The 25,335-nt window shown below is 37.6% G+C and overlaps 2 protein-coding genes across 3 annotated transcripts in view; one reads left to right on the plus strand and one right to left on the minus strand.

Annotated features, from left to right (window-relative positions):
• Positions 1-25,335, minus strand: part of LOC138095964 (zinc finger protein 567) — a 97,725-nt gene that overhangs the window by 27,444 nt on the left and 44,946 nt on the right. The window lies entirely within an intron of this gene.
• On the plus strand, positions 590-21,487 carry ZNF146 (zinc finger protein 146). 2 transcript variants are annotated; one of them, XM_068991974.1, is made up of 3 exons: positions 590-686; positions 8,544-8,765; positions 18,452-21,487. In XM_068991974.1, the coding sequence occupies exon 3, from the start codon at positions 19,217-19,219 to the stop codon at positions 20,093-20,095; it is 879 nt and encodes a 292-aa protein (XP_068848075.1). In that variant the 5' UTR covers positions 590-686; positions 8,544-8,765; positions 18,452-19,216; the 3' UTR covers positions 20,096-21,487. The 2 variants fall into 2 exon arrangements, with proteins under 2 accessions (XP_068848075.1, XP_068848076.1); XM_068991975.1 differs by having other exon boundaries at positions 659-686; positions 8,669-8,765.

Raw genomic sequence — 25,335 nt, forward strand, 5'->3', positions numbered from 1 at the left:
ATGACACACAAAGCCACAAAGATTCTCGCATCCTCAGCAGCCAGCGCGCAAAAACCCAAGGCTCTCTGGACACGCCCAGTCCCCGCCCCAGAGTCCCAGACCCCTCACCTTCTGCCTTTCCTTGGTCGCGTCCGGGTCCCTGCGGAGCTAAAGATCTCGCCACGACGTCAAGAGAGACCTAACGCTGGGCCACTGTGGACTCTGGGAAACGTAGTCCAGAGCTAGTCCAGCCACAGACAAGATGGCGTCCTCATACCTCAAGTCTGGGCTTGGCCCGTTTGACACTGCCCTCGAAAGCCTTCAAAGAAAGGGGTTCCCTCTCCAAACCTTCCACCATGCCTGAATTTATCTTTCTCCAAGTCAGGATTACTTACTCTGAGAGCCTCATAATCACAGGAAGAGCCTGCCAAGTTGGCTGGGGGAAAGAGACAGAGAGACGTAGTGTCAACTAGCAAAGCCTTAAGGGAAATGTAGTCCAAGGCCGGGAAAGCGCGGTTGCTGTTGACAGAAGGTAATCAGATACCAGCCTGTGCTGGGCCACCGTGACCGTGCGGGCCGCGTCGTGAAGACTTCTGGGAGTGCTCACTCGCCCTCGGAGTGCGCAGGCGCAGCGCATCGAGTGGACATTTTGGTCTTTGTCCGCGGGTCAGTCCGGCCCCTGGGTCCACGTGGCGCGAAAATAGGAGGTGGGATGTGGGCGTCTTGGGCCGATGGGGTCGGGGAGGTTGAAGGGAAGGATTCCGGATCTATTGGGGTGCGGTGCGAGAGTGTGGAGTGGGTTTAAGAGCTGCTGGCCTACATGTAGGGTGGGGGTGGGGGCCTCTGGGGAGGGTTCGAGCGATGCGTGACCCTGAGTTTGACCGCAAATTTGACCGGATGTTTGAGATTGTTGAGGGAGAAACTGGGTACGGGATTGTATGGCTGCTTCTCAGAGATGTAGGAGACCGGCACTGAGAGAATAACATCCGAGCGGCACTTCCCTTGTCGAAAGTGCTGATGATTAACGGTGCCATCTTTCTGGAACATCTTATTTACTTGAAGATTGAAGGTCTATAAAAGCTAAGTGGTAAATAATTTTAAAATGGGTTTTGGTATAAAAGTGCTTTTCCTTTTAATTGGGTAGAAGGCAAATCACTGTTGTTGTTTTTTTAAACAATATTTTAAAGGATAATTTTGTTAGAGGGAGCCTGCTTCAAATGGTCTCCGATGTCCTGATCTTTGGGGTCCTTTAATAGGACTCCTGTTAAGGCTTAGAGTAAATATCAGCGTTCCGTTTTTAGAAGCTGTGTCCTATTGCGCAGAAGCCGAGAACTGGGGATTCAAGGGTTTGAGGTTCTAAATTCGGCACTGTTATCTTCGTTCTTTGAAAAAACTAATTCCTGCAATGTTTATCCATGAATCTGGACCAGTTAAATATCCTGACTGCTAAATGCGTTTCCCCGGGTTATGGATTTTGTGAAGTAACAAAGGTACTTTTTCTGAGGAATCTCCTACAGTTATCCTTCTTGTATTTTAAATAATTGGGTACCAAATCAATACCTACACATCAGTGGCTTTCAGATAGGCAAACAACTGCCAGTTAGAAGGTATGATAGAGGAAAATCATTATTTACAACAACAGTTTTTTTTAAAATTGAGGAATAAGCTTAAGAAACTACCGGAAAAGAACTTTGAAATACTGCTGAAGGGCGTATTGTAAGATAGGAACAAAAATAGTGTTTTTCATGTTATCCCAATAAAAGTATCCACAATTTTTTTTTTTAGGAGGAGGACCTAGATTAAGCTGATTCTGGACTTCATATGGAAAAATAGACAAGCTAGAATAGCCAGTAAAACTCAAAAAGAAAAGCAGTTGGGGTGTGGGAACCCAACAGTAACATTTTACCTTTTTTTTTTTTTTTTGGCGCACTGCTGAGTTTGTTAGTTCCCCAGCCAGGGTGTGGATTGAACCCACACCCTGGGCAGTGAAAGCCCAGAGTCCTAACTGCTGGACTACCAGGGAGTTCCCCTGATGGTATAACATTTTAAATCCTCAGAAATTAAAATAGTATTGGTATTAGAAGGAAACAGGCCTATGAAGGGTAATTCAGCAGTATATGTAATAACTACTTTTCTTTTTGACCTAGTTATTTTACAGATGGAAATTCATTCTACAAATGTACCTGAATTTACATGAAGTGATACAGGTACAGTGTTTCACACAGGAAAAGATTAGGAACAATTCATGTCCATCAGTAGGAGATTGAATTTGAAAAAGAATGGCTAGGTCTATGGGCATAACTGAATTTCTTTGCTGTTCATCTTTAACTAACATGTCATTGATAGTCCACCTATACTCCAATATAAAATAACAATTTAAAAATACAGAAAGGGAGAAAAAATTCCTCAGAAATAGAAATAGTATAGTTATTCTTACTGTTCCTGGTAAAAGTTTCTGAAAGATTCAGATATGCAGATGCTGTTTTGAAATTGCTGTGTTTAAGCTTTTTTTTTTTTTTTGACATTTCCTTTTATAACTGGAATGAGGAAGTTAGAATTCTTTGTTCAGGTTACACTCATCTTTAGCAACTCATCACTGCCTCCTTTATGAGATTTTGTTCTTTGATTTCCATGATGGTTATTTTCCCATGGTTTCATGGCTAAGACAGAGCTGGTGATATTTTTTACAGATCCTAATTGTGAGTTATTTTGGGTCAGACTACATCAGAGGTGATCTTCAAATTGCATACATAATAACATCAGGAGAGAAATATATGATTGATCCACCACTAGCGATTATATTTTCTCCTTTATGACCAAAATGTAATCTTTATGGTTTCATAATTTGCTCATCCTCATCGATCATTTAATGAATGGTTTTAACACCAATAAATAATCCTTTAGCTGAATCAGCAGTAATTTCTTCAGGCTTGCAAAGTGATGATTTTCTAGTTTTTTCATTACTTTTACTTTTATTTGATTGCTACCTCAAATTGTATCAAATTTATCATGTTTTTTCTTCCTTAATCATCATTTTAAAGTTGTCCTCTTATAGCTAGTTTTCTTTCTGATAGTCATAGTATCACAATTTTAGTCAGTGGGGCTTCCTTCTTGCTAACTCCTGTCTCATTTTAACTTGCCACCATTTAACTTTGAAAGCTTCTTCCACTCCAGGCCCGCCTTGTACCTTTTCTCCCAAACTTGGAATTGGCCTTTTCTCCAAGGAGCTCTGGTTCCTTTTACTGGAGAATGGTATTGGACACCAAGATCTGGATGCTAGATGCTCTCATTGCTGCAGAGGTAACATTGTTTCAAGGCCATTTCATAGACAGAATGAGTAAACCCATTTTTAAAAATCATGAGTTCATACTAGTATTTCTAATTCAGTTTAAATGTTTCAGGATTTTTACCTCAATAGCTCCTAATTGTATTTTATGGTAAAAAAAATTTTGGAGTAGGTTAATACAAGTATGGGCTTATTTGCTTTATTCTGCAGTTTCAAAATAACTGAAAATAGTTAAAATAATGTTGGTAGTGTAGTAACCATAAATGTACTATATCCTGTGAAAATTTTCTTTGTGGCTGTTTTTGCCCTTCCACTGAGTACACTAAAGATGTAGAGTCAAAGTTCTCTGTTTTAAAGTCATTGGAAATAAATCCTTGTTTTGAGGAATTATGTTAATTAACAAGTTAATGCACAGTTGAGTTCATGTATTTCAATTTGTTTCCAGTTTAGGGACTGCTTTTTGAGAAATGAATTTGATTATATAAAAAAGTAGATAATGCATTTCAACAAAAACTCTTATCTCATAGAGAGATCTCATTTTGCTCTCCTCCCTGTCACATTCATCTCTGTCCCAATTTTTAAAAAAATAGTTTTTTTTTGTTGTTTATCTTTCAAATAGATTCTGTATTTGGTGGGCCATTCATGTATATTTATTCTTCCCTCCTGTCCCCAGTCCTTATGTAAAAGATGCATTCTGTACATTCCTCTTTTTCGTCACTTCACAATATATCCCGGAGATACCCTTTCTTAATCATATACATGATTTTTAACTGCCGTGTTGTGTGTGTGTGTGTGTGTGTGTGTGTGTGTGTGTGTGTACTGTAGTTGATTCTGCTGTTGGACATTTGGGTTATTCCTAATCTTTTGCTGTTACTAATTACTTGGCAGTAATGAGTAATTTTTCACCTGTGTCATTTTGTGCTTATGAAAGGTTCTCCTGCGTTGGCAGGAGGATTCTTTACCACCACTAGCGCCACTTGGGAAGGCCCTTGATTATCTCTAAAGTAGATTGCTGCAAGTGGAATTGCACATAGGGCTAAGTAATTTCTTAGCCCTTATGTTCTTATCTGCAAAAACACTTCTCTTCCTAGAACCTTACCATCAGAGTGTAGTGTTGAATGTTTTATTTTTTTGCCAAAAGTATGAGGGAAAATTGATATCTAAATGTAGATTTAATTTACATCTCTATTATGGGTGCGGTTGAGTACCTTTAAAGGCCACATGTACTTATAAGGGAACTGTCCATATCCTTTTCCTCGTTTTACTATAGAGTGCCTCTTCCTTCTAGGAACTGTTAAATTACATTAGAAAGGTTAGTCCTATGTGAGATGAGTTGCAGGTTTTTTTCACGTTTTAAATTTGTGTTTTGATATTGTTCAGTGGTTGTTTCTTTTTAAGAATCATGTGGAATCAGGAAGTTTTTGTTTTTATGTTAGATTTATCAGTTAGTTAAAATGATGTTAGTTAATTGGTCTTTTCATTTATGGTCATGCTGCTAAGTCACTTCAGTCGTGTCCGACTCTGTGCGACCCCATAGACAGCAGCCCACCAGGCTCCGCTGTCCCTGGGATTCTCCAGGCAAGAACGCTGGAGTGGGTTGCCATTTCCTTCTCCAATGCATCAAAGTGAAAAGTGAAAGTGAAGTCACTCAGTTATATCCAACTCTTAGCGACCCCATGGATGGCAGCCTACCAGGCTCCTCCATCCATAGGATTCTCCAGGCAAGAGTACTGGAGTGGGGTGCCATTGCCTTCTCCCATTTATGGTCATAGAAAGCCTTTCTCACTCCAAGTTTCATCTTTACTTTCAAATCCTTACAGGGTTGTAATTTTTATGGGTTTTCATATCCTAGCATACGATATTTAGGTATGCATCCAGGTTTATATTTTTTTCCAGTAGGCTACCCAGTACTTCAACACCATTTATTAATGTTAAAAGACCTTTAACTCTACTATTTTAAGATTCTTTATTTTGATCATATAGTAAATTTTCATGTATTTGGTCTGTTTCTGGACTTTATATTCTCATCCATCTTCTAGTCTGTATTCATGTACCCATATTTATCTTTTTAGTGTGTGAGCTTTATGATTTTGTTTTAATATCTAGTATAGTTGGTCTCCTGTTATTGCTTATCTCTTTCAGTTTCTTAACTATTCTCATTTATTTTTCTATGTAAACTTTAGAATAAGCTTGTCTAGTTCTAGGAAAAAGCTAATTGATATTGCATTAAATTTTGTAAAATAATTTTAGGGAAAGGCACTATAGTGTTGGATATTCCTGTGTGTGTGCATATTGTGTGCTGTATATATGCTAGTTTCCTTTTGGGTCTTTTAGAGTGTCTTAAAATTTTCTTCATATAAATTTTAGACACTTTTTACTAAATTTATTTCTAGGTCCTTTATTACATTGCTGTTATGAATGGAGTCTTTGTTGTGGTATATAATATAAAGCTTGTTGGTTTCTGTAAGTTAATTTTATTCCCTGCTCAACCTATTATTGTTTATAATTACATTTAAATGTAATTATTTAAAACAAGACTTTGGGCATCCTTATCTTTATTTAGAATTTAATAGAAATGCCCTCAATGTTTCTGCATTAGATAAGATGCTGGCTTTTGTGGTCAGATGTAGATTATGATGACCTATATGTGTAAATATTACTCCTCCTGCCTGGATCTCTGGGTGTGAGTAGAAATAAAAAGTTTAAAACTGAGGCCACTGCCAAGCCTCATATACAACAACCAGGAAAGATCACATTAATCAAGGAAATAAAAATCTCTCTAAACTCTGATAACTACAGTCTTTGAAACATCAAACAGAACAAAAATAAGATACCCATTCATATTCTGTTTTTCCATTTCCTCCTTTTGGGTGACCGTTTTGTAACTCACTTTCTCCATTTATCTTTTGTGTTTTTTTATAGCTTTTGTTTGCTTAAAGTTTTTGTCTTTTTCAAAAAATAATTTTGTTACATTATTTTTCTTTTTTTATGTATTTGTGGCAGTAATTTTCAGGTGAGTTTAATTGTTGGAAAATTCTGCTGTTGATTGCCACTGTTTTTCTTAAAGCCTCCTTGTATAGACACAAAGTATTTGCCATGTTTGTAGGAGGTAGATTTTCCTAGACAAGTACCAGGAAAAGAGAAACATAGTAGCATTCTGTACTTCAAGGCTCTCCTGCCTCTTCTAGTGTTTAAAAGCTTCCTCCTGTTCTTTGGCTAGTTGACCCTAACTTGGTTGAGGCCGACCTCTATCTTTCTCTTTCTGTTTCCCATAAATCTTCATAGTAGTTGCCTTCCAGGATGATGCATTTACTTTTAGAGGTTTCTAAATCTGGGGTCACCCCACTCCTAAGTGCTTTTTAAGTCTGTTCTGCTTCCCCTGCAGTCTTTTTCAGTTTAATCTAGGTTTTACTCTCATTGATTCTGTCTTAGAGTAAGACTCATTCTGTAAAGAAATATTAGCTGTGGATTTCTGAACTCGCTAAGTCCTTAGAATCTCCCTCAGCATTCCTAGTTCTTCATAGGCTCTTTTGCAACTCACTGTGTAGGCCCCCTATGTGGGTTTTCCTTTGGTAGAGATAACATGGAGTTTGGGTGTTGTTTTTTTTTGTCATGAGTCTTGTTGATGACCACAGTTCTCACTCAGGGTGAATTCCTCATTCTGAGAATGAATCTTTCCTGGTTATTTCTGAAGTCTGCTACCTTAAGGAACTCTCACCATTATCTTAGTCTCTCTTGCTACGCTGTCACACATTATTGTCCTTCCTGTACCACCTCTGCTATTTTAGGTTTTGGGGCCGCACTGACATATAATTTAGAGTTAAATTCTCTCTACTACTTTCAGTACAGGTGTAATGTATGGGTAGCTGCTTGCCCCTTACTCTTCTCTTCCCATTAACCCATTTTGCTTAATATTTTGTGTGGTTTTAAGGAAAAGTACTTAAAAGATTGAAACTAAGCAGTCACCTTGCTCCTGTGAAATGTTTCCTTGTCTCCTTGACCATTGGTGTTCCTAGGATTCTGTCCTTGACCATTCACATACTGTGTATGTTCTCTATAAGCAATCAATAACATTCCACCTATCTTCTGCAGCAGTTATAGTCTGACAGCTGACAGATTGCCATTTCCATTCTAGGCTGTTCTGAGCTCCCTGTTTATGTATGCAGTTGCCTAATGGATATATTTGCCTGCATGTTCCTTAGAAACCTGACACTCTGAATGTCCAGATCAAACTTGATCTCCTTGCAGGTTGTTCCTAGGCAACCCACACTCTCATGTTTATCTCTGTGTACATTACTATTTAAGTCATGCTCTGAGCCTTCCATCTGCCATACCCCAGTACAAGTTGGTGACTGTGCTTTTTCACCATGCATAGTAGATAGAGTGTATAAGTAGTAACTTGTATTTTTTAGGATTTTGCTTTTTTTTTAAAAGTAATTTCAACTTTATAGAAAAGCTGCATGTACCCTTTCTAGAGAAGAGTGCAATGTACAGAGAAGTCCCATATACACTTTACCCAAATTCACCATTTACTTTTTAAATTGCTTTATTTTTCCTTCTCTAATTCTCCAGAAATGTGTAGGTTCTTTTGCACTATTTGAGACTAAGTTGTATACTGCTCCCTTTATCTATAAATACTTCAGCATAAATTTTCTAAGAACAAGGACATTCTTATACATCATCGTGGTATAGTAATCAAAATCAGAAAATATAATATTAATACTATTATTTCAAAGTCTATATTCAGATTTTTGTCTGTTGTCCCAATAATGTTCATAACTCTTTGTTGTTGTTTTGAATGTGTGGGTGAACATATTTATTGGACATTTTTAATATATAGTTTCATTTAGAGTATATTGCAATCAAATATTAGGAATCCAGGAACACTTTTTCAGTTTTTGTTCCTAAATACTGTTAAGAACAACTTTATCCACGTGACTTAGTTGTGATAGGCATATGTTGTTCTAGATAATGAATATTAAATTTCATCCAAGAGTCAGGGTCACAGTTAAAATCATACTTAGGAACCTACGTAGAAGTGTGGTGCTAGAGAACAGTAGCAGCTAGTCATGTAAGATGTGAACAGCTTTTCTTATGTAAGTCAAATTCTTAAAATAAATTGCCCCTTTCTTCCTCCATTTCTCAGTGTGTGGAGCCTTAAATGGTTTAATGAGTATATGGCTTTGAAATTCTGGATCCAGATAGTACCTTTTCTCATATAGTTGTATATGCTTTAATCTCTTAAGGCAAAAAGTTATTACTTTATTCTTTTTCACAGGGTCACTTCCTTGTGCACCGTCCTCATCCTTCAGAAGGCCGGGAGGCCCCAGGGCTCAGCCGAGTTCTAGGAGAGAACTTTGGCTCCAGCATTAACATTCTAGTGCTGTGTCATTTCCCCAGTAGCAGGTTGTGAACTGATCAGGCTGGATGTGATCCTCTGTTGAAGCACGAAGACGAACTCTGGATGGTGGAGAAAGAAGTGGAAAGGAAGTTTGTTCAGGTGAGTGCATCACAACCAGGCACATCACAATTGTTCAGTCAGCGCTTCTGAAAAGCTTTGTTACCAGCCCTAGTCTTAGAGTGAGTCTTTAGAAACCTGAAGGACATTTCCAGTCATTATTTTTTCTTTCAGTAGTTGATCCCTTTAATCAGATTCTAGAGGGCCAGGTGCCCTTATTTTTATTCTGCATGTCAGCCCTTCACACTTCATTCCCTCTGCCTCTCTGTGATTGCTCTGTCTTCCATGATAGCCTCAGTCTCATATCTCCTGGTGTGTGTAGTCTCCTTTCCTTGTGAGTTGTCTTTTAATGTTAGGTTTACATATTGTCTGATATTTAGTTTCCTTTTTGCTGCTGCTAAGTCGCTTCAGTTGTGTCCGACTCTGTGCGACCCCAGAGATGGCAGCCTACGAGGCTCTTCTGTCCCTGGGATTCTCCAGGCAAGAACACTGGAGTGGGTTGCCATTTCCTTCTCCAATGCATGACAGTGAAAAGTAAAAATGAAGTCGTTCGATTGTGTCCGACTCTTTGCGATCCCATGGACTGCAGCCCGCCAGGCTCCTCCGTCCATGGGATTTTCCAAGCAAGAGTACTGGAGTGGGGTGCCATTGCGTTCTCCAGTTTCCTTTTTATTACTTAGCAATTTCTCTCATTTTTCAGTGGTTAAATGCTTCAGCATCCTATTTTACATCTGTAATCACACTTCCTGTTGTCTTCTTATCTAGTTCCCCTATTATTGTATCAATAAACTCCTGCCTCCTTCCCTTCTGCCCCAGTGTACCTCTTTTCAGAAGTTTTTGCTGTAGAAGTCAGTTCTGCTTTTTTGCTATGTGTGTGTGTATAGATGAATGGATGGATGAGTCTGTATTTATTATTTAACATAGTACATGAATTTGTAAAAAATTTTTGAACATCAGTGAAAACATCTGACCTTTGGTCCTGTAGTTCTTTCTCAAAGCTGCAATCACTTAAGAGTTTCACATGGATTCTTCTTGAGGTAGTCTGTGAATAAATAAGCATATATTAATGTATCTGTGGTACAAATACAAATATATATATAAGCACTCAGTCTTTTCATTTAAATGATGGTATGTATTCTGTTGTGTACATAGTTTTCTTCTTTTCTCCATCAACACTTAATTCATTTAACCTGCCTCTAATGGACATTTAGGTTGTTTCCAGACTTGTGTGAGTGAAGATGCAAGTCAATATACTTGTTTATATTGCTTTGCAGAGATGTGCAGATACAGTTACATCCTAATTTACTCTAAGTAGAAATGCTCGGTCAAAGTTAAGTTTATTTATAGATTAGATAGAATAGGCACATTGTTCTGAAAAGAAGTAAACCAATTTACATGTCTACCAACATGGTATATTGATATATTCAATAAGTATTTCCTGCATGATTTATATTTAGCACCATTTCAGGTACTAGGGAAATGTTAGTGAATCAAGCAGTCAAAAATTCCTCCCTCTTGAGGTCTACATTCTAATTGGGGAAGACAGACTATGAGTAAATAGGTAAAAAATGTATTCTATGAGATGGTGGTGAGTCCTATGAAGAAGAATAAAGCAAGGAAAACTTGCATAGTGAGGGCCAGTTGGAGGTTATAATTTTAAATAAGTTAGGGAAAGGTCTCATTAAGAGAGTAACATTTAAGAGTATGAGAGTGCAGTATGCAGTATTTGGTGGAAGAGCATTCAGCCAAAAGGAACAAAAAGTCTTAAAAGCCCTGAGGCTGGAGCTTCCTCTTAAAGAAATAGTGATGAGGGCAGTGGGCTTGAGCAGAGTGATAAAGGGTTTGGTTAGGTAACAGGCCAAATCATAGACTTTGGCCTTTATTCTGAGTGATTTGAGAGGCCATCAAAGGTTTTTGAGGTGAGGAGTGAAAAGATCAGAATTAAATTTGAGCTGCTATAAAGAAAATATAGTATAGAGGGCCAAGGCTAGGAGATTAATGTGAGTGATCACTACTGCAGTGATCTAGGTAATAGTTACACTTAGTGACAAGTGGTCAGATTTTTAAGATGGTTTAAAGGAATAGTTGAAAGACTGACTGATTATATGTTGGATATGAGAGAAAGAGAAGTTACTGACGACTTAACTAGACGAGGATGAGACAAGAAGACTTCAGGAATTTTGGGAGACCGAGCAAGGATTTTCTTATGGACTTATTAATTGTGTCCTGTCTACCTATCCATCATCTAAGTGCATATTCAGGTAGGCAGTCAGGAATCTAGGGAGCTGGAAAGTCAGGAATTTAGGGAACCTAGAAAGTTGAGAAGATGTATATTTTGCTATACTGACAAGCTGCTTTAATCAGTGGTGGTGTCTGTATATCCTTGCTCAGTTCTACTTTTCTTACCACTCAGAGATGCCATTATGTCCAAGTCTCCTGCATCCAGCCTGCATTCCTAGATTCTGTTGTTAGAAACTAGGAGGTGGTGATGTGACCCCCTGAGACTGTGCCGTTTGATTTTGGAGAGTGTTGTGCATAAGAGCTCTTCCTAAAAACAGCAGGGACAGCTGCCTACTCATATTCTTCCTAGTAGGACATTAGAATTATAGCTATTTCCTACTTTTACCAACAATGCAGTTTTTCCTTTTTGTCTTTATCTTTCTCCTTCTCAGACAAAGTGAGCAGAGATGTCTTTTTGGTTTTTTTGGCTGTACTTTGAGGCTTATGGGACCTTAGTTCCCTAGCCAGGGATTGAACCTGGGCCCTTGGCAGCGAGAGGGCGGAGTCCTAACCCCTGGACCATCAGGGAAATCCCAACATGTCTTTATTTTACCGTTTTAGAGGAAAAGATCTGCTTATGATTGAGTCACTCTTCTAGGAGTTCTTTCCAGATTCAGCTTTATGGGTGCTTTTGTTGCTTTATCTAAGTGTTTCCCCATCTTTTGCTTTTTTCTCCCCCTTCACTCTATCCTCTTATTGGACATGTCTTCTGGAATTCTGCATTCTGCCTTTCCTCTTTCCTTTTATAAATTAATTCTCAGAAATGACTCATTCATTCTGAAGTTAGAAGTAAAAGGAAAGTAAAGTGAAGTCTCTCAGTTGTGTGTTGACTCTTTGCGATGCCATGGACTGTAGCCTACCAGGCTTCTCCATCCATGGGATTTTCCATGCAAGAGTACTGGAGTAGGTTGCCATTTCCTTCTCCAGGGGATCTTCCCAACCCTGGTCTCCCCCATTGTAGGGCAGATACTTTACCATCTGAGCCACCAGGGAAGTCCCAAGCTTTCTATAAATACCTTTATTTTTCCACCTCCAGCCTTTCTGTCTTGCCCACCATAATTTTACCTATTTATGGGGTAAACAATTATCCAATTGTGACTTCATTTTCATTGTGTTAGACAGAGGTTTCAGCTCATTATTTCAGGTCCAGATGTCACATCAAATTAGGTCTAGATCATTTCCTTTCTCTTGGTCCTTGTGACATGGTCAGTCAAGCCTTTTAAAAGATACAGTTTAATCGAGAGGACATATTAACCCTGTGAGTGTAATGTGAACATATTTCCTTCTCTATATAAAATTATTTGAATCTTGGCCTTTGATTATAAAATTCCCTACTTTTTCATTTCCTGATTATTTAAACCTGTTACTTAATTCCTCTTCTATTGATCTACCATATGATTGTCCATCCTGCTTCACATTTTGCACAGAAATTCAAAAGTCCGTAGTAAACATCTTACATGTTTTTTACTTTTATGTGTGGAATCTATCATATGGACCTGTTGAAAGGAAGGGCAATATTTTATTTTTTCTGTCTGAAATTTTGATTACACATGCAGTAACTTATTAAATAATCTGAATTATTGTAGAAAGATTTTTTAAAATCTGTTCTTAACATCTTCAAACAGTAAAGACATTGAAAGAAGAGTACATTGATCTACTGTATATCCACCACATAGATTCAGTAATACGTATTTTGCCATGTTTGATGTATCTGTTTCCTAGTGCATGAGTATTGTGTGCATTGAAACAGCATGACATTTAACTCCTAAATAATGAAGTTTGCATTTTCTAAAAATAATGTTAACGGGGGGGCCCACATAACAGAAATACTGTTATCATACCTTCAGTTCACTTCAGTCACTCAGTTGTGTCTGACTCTTTGCAACCCCATGAACTGCAGCACGCCAGGCCTCCCTGTCCATCACCAACTCCTGGAGTTTACCCAAACCCATGTCCACTGAGTTGGTGATGCCATCCAGCCATCTCATCCTCTGTCATCCTCTTCTCCTCCAACCTTCAATCTTTCCTAGCATCAGGGTCTTTTCAAATGAGTCAGCTCTTCACATCAGGTGGCCAAAGTATTGGAGCTTCAGCTTCAACATCAGTCCTAACAGTGAACACCCAGGGCTGATCTCCTTTAGGATGGACTGGTTGGATCTCCTTGCAGTCCAAGAGATTCTCTAGAGTTTTCTCCAACACCACAGTTCAAAAGCATCAAGTCCTTGGCACTCAGTCTTCTTTATAGTCCAGCTCTCATATCCATACATGACTACTGGGAAAACCATAGCCTTGACTATACGGACCTTTGTTTGACAAAGTAATGTCTCTGCTTTTTAATATGCTGTCTAGGTTGGTCATAACTTTCCTTCCAAGGAGTAAGCATCATTTAATTTCATGGCTGCAATCACCATCTGCAGTGATTTTGGAGCCCCCCAAAATAAAGTCAACCACTGTTCCCACTGTTTCCCTATACTTTAGATGATTAATATTATGTAATAATATTTAGATTTCCCCAGTTGCCTCCAAAATACCTTGTATAGCTTTTTTGTCTTTAATGCCAGAATCCAGTCAAGGTTTAAATGTTGGATCTGGTTATTGTCTTTTTAATCTTTAAATGGTAAACTGTCCTCTCCTTTATTTCCCCCTTGATTTTGCCCCTTGTATTTAAAAATACTTAATTGTCAGCCATCCAAAGAAAAAAGGAGTACAGCCATTACTGCAGTCCAGCATCTCAGATTATAGTTAGTATATTGACTTAGCTATGTAGAAATTTGGGTTTAGAAATACTTCATATGAAACACTTATTTTAAGAAAAGTGAAGTGTGATTGTGAATAGAAGTTAAGGGAAAGATGTTTAGAAGTACAAGACAAGATTGGAGAAGTCTTTAGGAGCCTGTTACTGGAGCTGACTCCAGGAGGTTCTATAGATTATAAGAAGCCTAAGATATAGGAAGGGGTTGGGTGAAACCGAGGGATATAAGGAACGTAATATGCCTAATTGTGATTCATTGATTGCATACCTAACATGCTTGGTAGGCTTTTTCTCAGGGCCTCTGAACTTATCCATTACTTAGAATGCTCTTCCTCCACGCATCTGTAAGGATCACTCTCTTTCTTCCTTCAGGTCATGAATCTTAACCTTCTCAGAAGCTGTTCTGTCTGAAACTATAACTCTTTATCCATTCCCTAATTTTTTCCCATAGCAGTTAAAACTTGTTAACAAACCTTCTCTTTTTTTTTTTTTCTGTCCACTAGAATGTAAACTTGATGGGTGCAGAAAGTTTTGTCAGTGTTGTTCAGTGCTTTTTATCCTTGGAGCTTAGAACTATGCCAGACTCACAGTAAGAAGAAGGTAGAAGAAGGTATTTGTTGAATGAATAATGAGAAATGTTTTGAGCATCAATTCACAAACTTTTTGGTCTTAGGAACTCTTCACATTTTCTTTTTTAATTAAAAAAACAGCTTTATTGAGATGTATTTCAGATAACATAAAATTTACCCTTTTGGGAATATACAGTTCAGTGTTTTTTAGTATATTCACAAAGTTGTGTAATTATCACCATTATCACATTTTCCTCATCACAGAATGTAACCCATTACCCATGAACAGTAGCATTTATAGTCAGTCCTAAAACTTGAGGGCCTCCAAAGGGCTTTGGTTTATTATGTGGACGTTTATGTTTATTTAATATAAAATTGAGAAACTTTTGAAAACATTTATTAATTTAAAAAACTCAAATAATAATCTCATTACATATAAATTTACTTAAATTACAATTCTTTTTTTTTTTTAATTTACTTAAATTACAATTCTTAAGTAACAGTTTTCCAAAATAAAAGAGTTTAGTGAGAAGAGTGGCATTGTTTGCATGTTTGTGGAGCAGTGTTTTAATAGCCTTTTCAGATAATTGTGAATATTCTTTGGTACTATACTAACACTTCACAAGTGGTAATTTTTTCAAGATTAGCCACAATGTGAAATTTGAAATTATAACAGATTTTTCTGTTCTGTTACACAATATCCATTTATCTTAAACTTTGAATGGATTTCTGACCCATGCGTGATTTTGTAACATCATGCATTATGTGCTTAGTTGCTCAGTTGTGTCTGACTCTTTGTGATCCCGTGGACTGTAGCCCACCAGGCTCCTCTGTCCATGGGGATTCTCCAGGCAAGAATACTGGAGTGGGCTGCCATGCCCTCCTCCAGGGGATCATCCCAACCCAGGGATTGAACTCAGGTGTCCCACATTGCAGGCAGTACTTTATCCTCTGATCCACCAGGGAAACCCATCATGCACTAGCCAGTTGAACTGCAGCTCTTTCAAATGTTGACATGGGGGCCTTCCTGGGTGACTCAGCTGGTAAAGAACCTGCTTGCCAATGCAGGAGACACAAGAGATCACCAGTTCAATCCCTGGGTCAGGAAGATCCTCTGGAGAAGGAAATGGCAACTTGCTCCTGTATGCTTGCCTGGAAAATTCCATGGACAGAGGAGTCTGGTGGGCTAACAGTCCATGGGGTTGCAAAGAGTCAGACACGACTGAACACACAAGTGTTGATGTAACTCATACAATATCAAAACGTCATATTTTGTTAACATTACCAGTCTCATTAGAAAAGTCTTTATAAGTTTCAATCACATGGTGGAGGAAACAGGTTTTCCAAAATCTTGATTTTTACTTTTGTTTGAGAACTTAAATTCTATCATTGGCAGCATATACTATCAATTATTTTCCTTGAGATGATTCTCTTTTTGTCTGAAGAAAGTTTGTGCCAAACAATGCCCAAGTCTTAATAACCATAGTTGGTAAAGCATTTATTAATTGTTTAAAGCAAATTAATCGTGCAGCATGAAATAAAGTAAAAAATGGTGCTTCATGAGTAAAGTGGCTAGGTTTAGCTCACAACTTAATTTGTTTGCCCAAGTGCTTTCCCTTGAGACAACTGTCATCCTCTTGTGTACAACAGAAGTATATGTGTATATGTATAAAATTAATATTCTTTATAGTTTTTGCTTTTCATGGATTTGATACTCACTACACTTTTTGTTTGCTTGATTTTCCTATACTAAAGCACAGATTTCCTATTCAGAATAGTTCAAAGCCTTCTCAGTACTAGTTTCCACATTGTTACATGCATTGGGAAATCTCCATTTTTCTCTTTGGGGACAATAAGTCTAGAATTCTTGTCCTCTTACTTCAGTGTAGACCAGGCTGTACTCTGACCTGATAGTCATCTCTTACCTTGTAGCTTTTCATCACTATTAACATAGAAATGACTTCATTTTTTACCCCCCTGTACATCCCCTCATTTTTGGATTCTATATCTGTTACCATCTCTGTCTACTGATTTTGGTGGAACACATCTTCTAATAGCATCCTGGGAGAAGAGGTGCATTTTGGGCATTTGCATAACTGAAAATGCCTGTTTGACTGTCTCATTAGATTGATAGTCTAAGCTTAAATTTTTTTCAATCAGAATTCTGTCTTCTAGCTTCCTGTCGTTCTGTTGGGAAATTTTATTCTCTTTTCTTTGAATGATGTATGTTCTTTCTTTTGAAAGCATTTTTCACCTCCTTGCTGTTTTGAAATGTCCCAGTAATGTGTCTAGATATTCATCTTTTATAATTCATTGTGCAGGGTACCAAGTGCACCTTTCAAGACGTCTGGAGAGTCATGACTTAGAAGAGAGGACATTTTTTTGTTCTTTGAATATTTCCTCTAAGCCAGTTTCCCCCTTTCATTTTCTGGAACTTCTTTTACTCGGCTATTTTATTACTTTGGTTTATCCTTCAATGTGTCTTCTTATAACTTCTATCAGGAAATGACAGTTGTCACCTGTGCTTATATGTCATTGTCCAAACAAGGCACCTGGCCATGCCTGAGTTTGCTAGAGTGAAGCAGTGCAATCCTTCTGCACTATGGAAACCCTGTTACTGGTGAATGGTAATACAGTTACCCTTACCTTACCTCTCACCCCACCCCATTGTCCCCAGTCTTAGTTTCTGAGGGAACTTTTTCTGTTTCTTGCTTCCAGAATGCTGTTACTGTTTCACTGATAAAATATCTTCTCATAACTGTCTGCAGTTGGTTTCAGGGTTTTGTTGTTTGCTGTGCCTATTTCCTTAGAGTTTCTTACTGTCTTTCAATGTTGATCTTTCATGTTAGTGGGGTTTCTCTCCTGTGTGTGGAGTATTGGCTAAACAGTCATGTTTAAGAGTGATTCACTAAAAGGTAAGCTCTTTTGTTCCTGGGTGCTTCTAGTCAGTGGATAAAGAGTAGAGCCTAGAATGCCTCATGGACCTGGGGGTCTCCTTCTGAGTTACACTGTCTTACTCTCATGATCAGATGTGGCCAGGTCCTTTGTTTCACCAGAAAAAAATGACCACAAATAAGTATCATCTTAGATGGGAGGCATCCTATTTAAGTTTTTCACTGGCCTTTTAGTTTGTCCAGAAAAGGGTCCTTTCATATCCTACTCAAAGTTTCCAACACTTTTGGCATCGACTACAGAATGGAGCTGGGGTCTCACCATATTACATATACATCCCATTGCTTTCAGTATAGCACCTGTCATCTCATTTGTTGAGTGTCCCTGAGACTGAGGCTTCTGTGATTAAATTCCTGCAAAGAATAACTTTGACTTTGTGAAAGGAGTGGCCCTTTGTCCTCATGACTGACAGTAAGGGGCCAGCTGCAACTTAAATAAATTTTATTTTTACAGCAAATACTATTCCTTCTTTTGAGGTGCTTAAAATTTCCCTTCATTTTCTGAGTCTTTATGATATTTTGTGGCACAGGTTTGCTTGCTTAACCTCATTGTCCTCTTCTGCAGTGCCTTTATGTTATTTGAACTTCCTCAGCTCTTCTGTCGAAAATCCTCCATGTACTTTGTTATTAAAAAAAATGTTAATACCTGTGTGTATTGATGTTGCCTGTCATTCTTCTTTCTTGTGAGTTTGTGCCATTTTCCCTTTTCTTGTCCTTTGAATGGAATTTTAGAAGGAAGCAGTTGGCTTTTCCTTTCTCTTTTTCAGAATCCCTGGTAGACTTTCTCAATTTTATGTGGTTATCTTTTTATCCTGTTTGTTAATCCCTCATTTTTTGTTATATTCAATTTGCTGGATTATGAAGTTGTTATTTTTCAAGAGTTTTCTGAGCTGTTTGTATATATGTGAATGTTTAATTTTCAACCAGGTGTCCTATTCAAGGGTTTCCATCTCAAATTTAGTTGAAGACATTGATCATGAGGATTCTTTCATACTTTGAGCTAGTTCATCCCCCAAAGCACAATCTGAAATTTCATTACTAATAATGGGAAAATTCATAAATAATGATAACATAAAGCTAACATTTATGGGTGCTTACCATGTGCCAGCCACAGTTCTAAGCACGTTATACATTGACTGCTTTAAATGATGATTCTTTGTACTCCATTTTATTTAGAAGAAGCTTGAGAAGATGATGAACAGATAGATTGGCAACAAGACTTGGGAGACAAGTTGAATCCAGCTTCAATAAAGTACAGACAGAAAAAAGCAGTGACTAAGAAAATTGGAAAAGTGCTTCCTTTGATATCAGACCATCTTTTAAGGCAACAGCCTTTTCAACCTAGAGTTTGAAACACAATTTAGAGTTAGTTGTGTAGGAAAGAATCATCTATTTAAATAGTGTGGAAATCTTCCACAGCTTACTCCTTGTAGTGATAACCCTTTTTGTAAAAGGGTATAAAATCAGTGTGGAAATGCCTTCATTAAAAATTTGAACCCCACATGATATCAGAGCATTCATACTGGAGAGAAAACCTATGAATTTGCTGAATGTGGGAAAACTTTCATTTGTATGTTGCACCTCATTCAACGTTGAAGTCAGGCTGGAGAGAAATCCTGTGCTTCTAAAGAATATTGAAAATCCTTTACCTAGATAACATCTCATTGAGCAGAAGAAAATTCATACTGGAGAGAAATCAGTGAAGGTTATAAATTTCACTGAATATTTAGAAAATTTAGAGTTAGAAAGCTCTGAATGTACTGATGATGATAAAGTTTTCTCTTGAACCTTATCTCTTACTCTACATTTGAAAGCCCATACACAGAGAAGCCCAGCACATGTAAGAAATGTGGAAATACCTTCAGCTAAAAGTAAATTTTCATTCATCAAAAAATTCATACAGGAAAGAAACCTTGTGAATGTGGGAAAGCTTCCATTCAGATGTCACACCTCAGTCAGCAGAGAATTTGTAGTGGGGAAAACCCCTTTGCCTGTAAGGTATGTGGGAAAATCTTCAGCCACAAATCAACTCTTACTGAGCATGAGCATTTTCATAATAGAGAGAAACCTTTTGAATGTAATGAATGTGGAAAAGCATTCAGCCAAAAGCAGTATGTCATTAAACATCAGAACACCCATACTGGAGAGAAGCTTTTTGAATGTAATGAATGTGGAAAATCCTTTAGCCAGAAGGAAAACCTTCTTACCCATCAGAAAATTCACACTGGAGAAAAACCTTTTGAGTGTAAGGACTGTGGGAAAGCTTTCATTCAGAAGTCAAACCTCATCAGGCACCAGAGAACTCACACAGGAGAAAAGCCCTTTATATGTAAGGAGTGTGGGAAAACCTTCAGTGGCAAATCAAACCTTACTGAGCATGAGAAAATTCATATTGGAGAGAAACCCTTCAAGTGTAATGAATGTGGAACAGCTTTTGGTCAGAAGAAGTACCTCATAAAACATCAAAATATTCACACTGGAGAGAAACCTTATGAATGTAATGAATGTGGAAAAGCCTTCTCTCAGCGAACATCACTTATTGTACATGTGAGAATTCATTCAGGTGATAAGCCGTATGAATGCAATGTATGTGGAAAAGCCTTCTCTCAAAGTTCATCTCTTACTGTACATGTGAGAAGCCATACAGGTGAGAAACCCTATGGTTGTAATGAGTGTGGGAAAGCTTTCTCGCAGTTCTCAACCCTTGCTCTACATTTGAGAATACACACAGGTAAGAAGCCTTATCAGTGTAGTGAATGTGGGAAAGCTTTCAGCCAGAAGTCACACCACATTAGACACCAGAAAATTCATACCCATTAAAATCCTGTGGATATCATGAAAGGTGTTCATCAGGAATTTACACCTTATAACACATCAGAAATAATCATTCTGAAGGAAGGCATCACAAATGAGGGAAGCAAAAACTAAAAACTTAAAGGACACCAGAGAATTCATCTTGAAGAGAAAGACATTTGTGTGATTGAAATCCTGTATCCAATAAAAAACATACTGCAAAGGTAATACTGAAAACTTTAGATGCATTTCCACTAAAATTGGGAGTGGAAAACATTTTTATGATTGCCATCTGCATGAATTTGGAGATCTTCACCAGTGTAATAAAAACAAAGCTATAAGTATTAGAAAGAAAGAGACTTCTATGGTATTGATTTAGCAGAACAGAAGAGATTCTGCAAAAACCTATGCATTTATTAGAATTTATAATATAGAAAAGGCATCAGGAGCTGAGAAGCTAATGAGACTATTTTAAAAAGTGCTTTGGAGGTAATTTGTTCTCCAAGGGGGGGAAAAATAGAACATGAACTATACACAAAGATAAGGGGATTGGGTTAAAAGCAGAAGTATGAGAAAGCTATATAGTAAAATGGTTATGACCTTGGGAATGGGAAACATTCCTTATGGAAATTGAAAAATATCTAGCAATTCTACTCTGAGTTTGTATGCTCAGGAAATTATGTACCAGACTATTTACTGTGGCATGATTTGTAGTACTCATTAATTGGAAACAAATGCGCATCAGGAACAAAATGGAAAATACTTATGATGGAATACTGTATATCTGTAAAGTGTAATAAATGAGATCTATATGTATTAGAAAGATCTCAAAAGTCATGTTGAGGGGGAAAGAAAGTTGCAGAATGACATAATACAATGACATTTTTGTAAATTTGAATGAAAACTTCCTCACAGAATTTCAGTGCTATATATTGGTAATGGATACATAGTATGTATGTATGTTTTTTAAGTGTTTTTGAAATGGGTTGGAAGGATACAGACCAAACTCTTGATAGTGGTTGCCTGTGAAGAGTGGAGAAGGGAAGGGAATGCGTGTGGGGGAGGGGGCTATTAGAGGGGGACTTCAGTTTTATATATAAACATCAATTTCTCTTAAAAAAAAGACTGCAAAAAATATATTGAGATACTGGTTAATTCTGGATTGTGGTATATGGATATCTTGTCTTATTTTTTGTACTTTTCTGTATTTTTAAATTTTCTCAAAATTAGTAAGTATGGGGGTGAGGATGGGAACACTCTGTACCTATAGAAATCATGTTCTAATGGATTCATTCCCAATCAACTACTAAACTTTTTATAGGAAATATTTCTAAAATTTTATCAATGAGTGGATGGACTTGCTCTCTATGTAGTAGGAAATTATCTATTTTATTAAAATTAAAACTGACAGTATAATCCAAATGTTTTAATTTATTTATATCTTCATGTTTCTGACACTATTTTGTGACATATCATTTGAGCTTAGGAAGTTTTAAGAACATTTAGTTAAATAAAGATAAACATAGACTTCATATAATTTGTCTTTTTTCAGATAAACTGACTTTGGAATGACCATTTTACATCTTGTACATTTCTGTGGAAACAGCATATGCGTTAACAAGAAAGTTTTTGATTATTTTATTTTTAAAAAGAGAAAATCACTCAGCATCCCAGAACATCCACAGTTTGAATTAAACGTCAGCGCTTGGATCTCAGTCTTAATCTGCAGGTTATTTCATTCTTCCCCTACTTTGACAAACACATCATTTTTGTTTTTGTTTTTTCCAGCTCTTCTGAGGTATAACTGACAAAATTGTAAGATATTTGAAACATACTGCGTGATGATTTGGTAGACATTGTGAAGGGAGTCTCCCTGTCAAGTTACTGTTTTCTTTTACAAAGGTGGAGAGGATGGGATGGGTATGGAAAAAGTGGTTCATACTCTGGGCAGGATTCTATTGTGTAAACCAATCCTTCCTGAAGGTACTTTTTATTCCCTTATCACAATATAAGTTGATATAAATAATATTTTAAGATTTTCTTGAATGGTGAACATCAGAAATACAGCATTTGAGGTTGACTTAAAACTGCTTTTTATAAAGCTCTTAAGGACTTCCCTCGCAATGCAGGGAATACTCCATGCTCCCAATGCAGGGGGCACAGGTTCTGTCCCTGGTCTGGGATTCAATCCTGGTCCGGGAAACTGAGATCCTGCATGCTGCATGTCCAGAAAGGAAGAAAACCCACAACGTTACTGTGTTGTTATGTACTAATTTACTAGGGAATTACACCAGTTGTTTGTACACCGTTTAAAAACTACCTCCAGGGGATTCACTAGTGGTCCAGTGATTAGGACTCTGCACTTAGCACTGTCAAGGGTGTGGGTTCAGTCCCTGGTTGGGGGTTGGGTGCAGCCAAAAAAAAAAAAAAGTGCCTCTACTTATCAATCACAGTAGGAAGAACATTCCCCATAAAGATTTTAGTCATAAGGCATTTTCTTAATCTCATGCTTCATTTAGGTCTTAACTCGGCTCTGTTTTTGCAGCTTTGGAGTCAGTAAATAAAGCCTGAAACGCTAAGACAAAACTAAGAGAATACATTAATGTATCTGTTGACTGTGGCGTAGGATATCCCCCACTCCCACCCAGCTTGGCAGTGTTGATCCAAAGAGGGAAGTCAAATCTGAAAATCACAATTGTCATTTTATTTAACATGTCAGGAGGCAGATGACCTGAACATCTATCTTACTCCATCCTAATAAAGTAGTTTGTTGGGAACCTGAATCATTGTTAGTCAAGATGTGTAAGATAAATTATGGTTAATCCCACTTTGCCCACAAACATATTAGTAGTTCCCTTATACCCAAACCATGTGAGGCACCATAAAACATCTCTCCCCAAACCCAACAAAATAAATTATCCTAATTTTCAGTTACAACCTTTCATCTACTGTTTGAGGTATTCCTTAGTTATGTCTGTTTAAGCAATACTATCTCTGCTTTTCTTGCTTAGATACTGCATATGTAGTTCACATTTAAGGTGTTCTGTTTTAAAATACTGGGCCAACACAAACTATTTTATGAAAAACCCCACTTTGTAATTTTACAGTGTACCATTGGTGAACAGCAAAGGTGATTTTGTCATACAAGTCAGTAATAACCTGGTGTTTAGTTCTATTTTTTACAGTGTTTTCATGTAAAATTTTAAACTTTAGTGTACACTAGAATCTCTAATTGGGCTTAATGAGGGCTTATTGTTGGGTCCCATTTCCAGAGTTCCTGATTCAGGAAATCAGTGTTGATGGGGGCTTAGAATTTGTATTTCCAACCAGTTCCCAGGTGATGCAGGGGCTGCTGTGCCACAGACCACACTATGAGAACTTACAGTCTAAACCATTTTATCTTCAGAACAGCTCCACTGGGTAGTAGAAAGAATGCATATTAGTTCCCCATTTTATATCTAGAAAAAATGAGAGGCAAGTGACGAACTTGGTGTGTTATGTCTATTTTCTGGCTTCTTGTGATTATTTCAGTGTAATAGATGGGAGAGATGGCTTTTGCAGACTTTGGCAAATATTCGCTTACTACCTCTTACATGCTGGTCATTAGATATATAATGAATATCAAAACAACATACTGCTATCCTTTTAAGGTCTTACCAGTGCTTTTGTGTGTGCTGGGTGGGGTTGGGGGAAGGTGGTGTAGGATGTAGTTGAAGATACAGGTATGGAGCATATGATGTGAAAGTCATAGGCTATTGTGTCAAAGACTTGATTTGTTCTTAAGTGCCATGAGAATCTGCCAAAGAAGACTTAAGTACGGCAGTGTAATTGATATTTTGATAAGACCATTTGATGCTTTGTGAAGAGTGGGTTGAAATGGGAGCAGGAGTATAGAGTCAGAGTGGCCATTTAAGAGGCTTGAGTAATCACTAAAGCAAGGTGATAAAAGTTTAAGACATGTTAACATTTGAGATGGGTGGAAATGGATAGTTCTGGTTTTTATTTGGAAATGAGTTGACTTATGAGGTGCATGATAACAGGAAGACATCAAATACTGTGCCAACTTTTAATGTGTAAGGCTAGCTGATTAAGTTAGGGGCCATGGAGAAGCAGTTTAGGAGGGAACAGAATCAAGAATTTGAGGTATGTTAGATCTGTATAGCTTGTTTGACAATAAGTGGGAATCAGAGCAACTTTTAAGTTTTGCACCAGAAGCCTTCAAACAGTATTAATGACAGGTGATAGGATAAGATCCTTGAGGTAAAGTATAGTATTTAGAGGAAGCAAGAAAGCTAGATTTGAGCCTTAGTACTCTCCTAAGTCAGAGGAAAGAAAATCAGCTGATCTCCTTTGCTAATGAGGTACTATAAGCCTATCTAGAGTGTGGTGTCTTAGAAGCCAAGTAGATAGAGATGATCATTCTGTTGATTTTACCACAAATTAAATGAGCCAGTGTCCTTAAAACTTGGCAGTATACAGGCCACTGTAAACCTGTTCAAAAACCTTTTTAGTGGATTGTGGGGGGTCATAAATCAGATTGGTTTAGCATAAGGTAGACTGATAAGAACTTGGATCTGTTACCAGGTTTAAAAACTGTTACTGCCACTATTTTTGAGGCTTTCTGCAAGTTTTGTAACATTTGTACCTCAGCTGCCTTATCTGTATATCATCTCATAAAGTTGTAAGGAGTAAGTAATAATTCACATTTTTAAGTATTCAGCACATAAGTGCTTAACAGATGTTTGTCATCCCTAGAGTGCTTAACAGATGTTTATCATTCCTAGAGTTAAAGGGTAAAGGAAAAGATAGGAAGAGACCTATCTCTTAAAGGGTCACGTGTAGACCCTTTAAATGTTTCACTGGAAGCCCAGAGGTTGGTTAGTGTGAGGCAAATGTGAGGTAAAGGGAGTTTGGTTCTTTGGTTTTGGTTTGTTATTAAAACTGGGTACAGTATATTTGTAAACTGGAAGGTAACTTCGGGACGGAAGTATTTGAGAAGACGGGAGAAGATGAGTTGTTACACAGATGACTCACTAAGTGGTACTTTCTCTGAACAGGAGGGAAGAGAATACAGGTATCAAAGCAAGCAGATCTGAGAATTTGGTGGTAGGGAGAATAAAAGGAGTTCCTGTTTGGTTAACTGTATTTTCTCAGTGGAATATCAGATGAAACTGGTTAGAATGAAAGAGGAGGGAATGTGCAAGATTTGAGATCAAAGGAAGTCTGTCATACTGAATAACTGAAGCATGCTTATAGGTCCCCAATAA

This window comes from Capricornis sumatraensis, chromosome 20, assembly GCF_032405125.1.
Source record: "Capricornis sumatraensis isolate serow.1 chromosome 20, serow.2, whole genome shotgun sequence".
Lineage (NCBI taxonomy): Eukaryota > Metazoa > Chordata > Mammalia > Artiodactyla > Bovidae > Capricornis > Capricornis sumatraensis.

Excerpts from the sequence above, each read along its gene's own strand:
- ZNF146 (XM_068991974.1), top strand. The coding sequence starts at position 19,217 with ATGTCACACCTCAGTCAGCAGAGAATTTGTAGTGGGGAAAACCCCTTT.